Source organism: Malus sylvestris, chromosome 15, assembly GCF_916048215.2.
Source record: "Malus sylvestris chromosome 15, drMalSylv7.2, whole genome shotgun sequence".
NCBI classification, from domain to species: Eukaryota; Viridiplantae; Streptophyta; class Magnoliopsida; order Rosales; family Rosaceae; genus Malus; species Malus sylvestris.
The window spans coordinates 3839028-3842069 of NC_062274.1; the positions used below are offsets into that span (position 1 = coordinate 3839028).

Below are 3042 nucleotides of genomic sequence, written 5' to 3' on the forward strand. Positions count from 1 at the left end.
GAATATCGAATACGGGTATAAACGTTAGCAACTACATAAGCTATAAACCCTTTGCAACCAGATTCACAGTTTGACAATTTATTTCTTAGTTGGTATCGGCAATAAACGCCTTCACATTATGGATGGTGTTCTTAAAACTAAAATATAAGGAGAGAGAACTCGCCAAAACCCCAGGGTCTTAGCCTCTTCTGTAACTCTTTGGTTCAACAAATATATCTGTGAATATAAAGTCATCAACTTTACTAATATGAGTTTATATATTTCATAAAAATTATAGTTACAAAATTGAGCTTAAAGAACAAGACACTAATATTACATCCGCATAACTGGTGTTTGTGATAAGTAGATACACAAGCAGCAACTCTCAACAGCTAACTGACTTAACTAACTTAACTGCTAACTGCAATATACACTAGCTACGTCGATCTGAAGCTACATCAAAAGTACCGAAACCCTTCACAGGTCTCCGACGGCTCCTCATACGCCTGCAATGCACGAAAGAAGAAACAGGAAATCAAGACCAGTGGATACAAAGACACACACATTTAGAAAGTACCAAGTAGCATTTATTGAACGCAATCATCAAAGGATACAAAGAAACAGCAGCATTTGAGTTGGCCCCTTTGCAACATTCACCACTCCCATCTGCAAATCACAAATCATTGCATTATTTATCACTCGCAACAAATTAACAAACATACATAGCGATTAGTTAATAAAAAGCAGAGTTCTTGAATCAATATACCAATATATAGATATAGGAATGGAGTTGCAGGGGACCAACTCAGCACACATTGCACTTCATCATCATCAGACACTTTTGTTACCGTCATCACGGCTTGGGCCGGATTAGATAACCCATTTGATCAACAAGGTCTTGCAAGTCCTCACCCCAATCTGCAGGCTCTGCAACCAAATCCTCCACCTCAACGTCGACTTCTGATTCCTCGCCCACGGCAGCAGCTTCCTCCTCCGGGTTGCCACCAATGAGGTCATCACTCCACAGCTCCTCCCATATGGTCTCATCAACAGAATCCAAGTTGCCTCCACCAGTACTTGCGGGTACTAAGCTCGGTTTACGGTCTTTGAAACCACTGCTCGATTTGTTGTCCAATGCAGCAGTTGAGAAAAAGTTCTCAATATCTGGTTCCATAGTTGCCAACTCTCCCTGATCCTGGCTTGCAGAGTAGTCCACAACGTCGATTCTAGGCGCTTCTTGCAGATTCTCAAGACTGGGACTAGCAGCCAGTCTCCGCTTTCTACCAATACCGTGCAGTGCTCTATTCTTGGCATTCTTCTCAGCAAGGGTTTGTAGAAAAGATGGATTATTGAGTGCTTTAGCAAGGAAAGTCATCATCTGCTGCTGTTTTTTCTCCGTGGTCAGCAACCGGCCCTCCATTGCCATGACTTGCTCCCTTGAATTTTGTTGTTGCTGCCTCAACTTCACAATCTCCGTCATCAAAATGTTTCGGTCTCTTTTCAGTCTTTCAAGCTCGGTTTCTACTCCATACTGCCCCAATTCAACACAAGCTCCTCCTCCGGCTTCTTGTTGCATATTCTGCGAGACATGTCTCCTCCTCTTAATGGTCTTCAGCAAATGCCTCTGCCCTCCTAGAAAACCCTCGTTTGCGAATTCCCATCGGTCCGGATCAACCTTTCTGAAACCCTGCATGCATTCAATTGATGAGCAAGCGTTGAAATTTCCTGAACAAGGATGTAATCCGCAATCCCAATTAAGGATTTAATAAAATGAAACCATGATTCATGACCAACAGAAGAAAGTGAGTTGCGTAACAAAGTTAAAAACCTGTAATCGGATATATGATTCTGATTAATTCCTAATTTCCTACACTAAACCCAAAACAATTACAGTACAAAGCAAGCAAAAACAAAAGAAAATTTCCAAAAACAAAAAGAACCCGTCTGCAATTTCAGCATAACATGAAGAATGATCCAAGAAAACTCATGCTTTTTTTCAGTACTTACATATGTATTGAGCTGACGAATGAAGCTGGAGAAGTTACTGTGCTTGAAGTATCGAGGAAGAAGAGTGGCGGAGAACTTGTGATAGTCCCACACAACGAAGCTGTTGCGAGCTTTGCTCCAGGAAACAATGGCGTCCGTGGAAGGATCCTCCACCATTTCAAACGTCTTCGTGAGAAACGGCGGCGGACCCACCTCGTGCAGCCCCTCTATTGGCTGCGGCGAGAAGCTTGAGGACGACGAAGACGATGAGCCGACGGTGCATGTCACAACCTCCTCCTCTTTCACCAACACTCCATCCATGGTTATTGGTTTCCCCAAATTAGTTATTAGCAGGAATCCCAGCACCAAAAGAAAGGATTTTTACATGTGGAAGAGGATTTTGAGAATTGGATTTCTGGATTTGATGCGATTCCAGGGATTTGCGTTGATAAATTTGAGCTCTGTAGTGAAATTTGAGAGCTTTTCGGGATATTTTGGAGAGTGATATTTCTTTGCGATGTGGAGGGGAGAGAGAACATGCTACTTTTAAGGCGGTGGAGAGGAAAGTTCTAGAGAGAGGTGGGGCTCGTTATCTTGGGGCTTGTGATATTGTTTCTCAAGTTTGTAAGAAGTTTCTCACAAATGCCCAAAAACCTCAAAAGCTCTAGAACCTTCTGTATGTTTTGGGTTGTGTTGAGGGGCATGGCCCAATAGCTGTGGTGTATATATCATGGGAATAGGATCTTTTTCGGATTTCTTCCATCCAGATTTTTCGGATCTTTCAATTTTGTCTGTTTAACCGAAATTTGAACAGTCATGAACTAATTCTATGTTAACTTTCACCTTCACCTTCTCTTGTTCACCGTCTTTCATTTTCACCTTCTCCTGTTAACATTATTTTGTTCATCTTCTTTCATGTTCACCTTCTCATGTTCATCTTCTTCCCTCTTCTCTATCTCTCTCCATGTCCATAATTAAAGAATCCAGATGCAAGGGATCTGGAGAGAATCCCTATCTTGTATAATGTTGATGTGTTCATTTGTGCTCAAACTAACTATTTCAAAGCTTATTGGATTA

The 3042-nt window shown here is 41.7% G+C and overlaps 1 protein-coding gene across 2 annotated transcripts; it reads right to left on the reverse strand.

Annotated features, from left to right (window-relative positions):
* Nucleotides 1-219: 219 nt before the first annotated feature.
* Nucleotides 220-2507, reverse strand: LOC126604992 (heat shock factor protein HSF30-like). Of its 2 annotated transcripts, none has more exons than XR_007616812.1 (3): nucleotides 1987-2507; nucleotides 746-1666; nucleotides 220-645 (listed from the first exon to the last, which is right to left on the reverse strand). XR_007616812.1 is itself a non-coding variant. In XM_050272341.1 (3 exons), exons 1-3 carry the CDS (start codon nucleotides 2284-2286, stop codon nucleotides 478-480), a joined length of 1083 nt encoding a protein of 360 aa, XP_050128298.1. In that variant the 5' UTR covers nucleotides 2287-2507; the 3' UTR covers nucleotides 220-477. The 2 variants fall into 2 exon arrangements, 1 of the variants encoding a protein (XP_050128298.1); XM_050272341.1 differs by having other exon boundaries at nucleotides 220-485; nucleotides 892-1666.
* Nucleotides 2508-3042: the final 535 nt, after the last annotated feature.

Bases quoted from the DNA above. Each gene is read 5' to 3' on its own strand.
- LOC126604992 (XM_050272341.1), bottom strand. From the start codon at position 2,286: ATGGATGGAGTGTTGGTGAAAGAGGAGGAGGTTGTGACATGCACCGTC. The intron at 1,667-1,986 runs GTAAGTACTGAA...GAATGCATGCAG, and splicing joins TTCGTCAGCTCAATACATAT to GGTTTCAGAAAGGTTGATCC.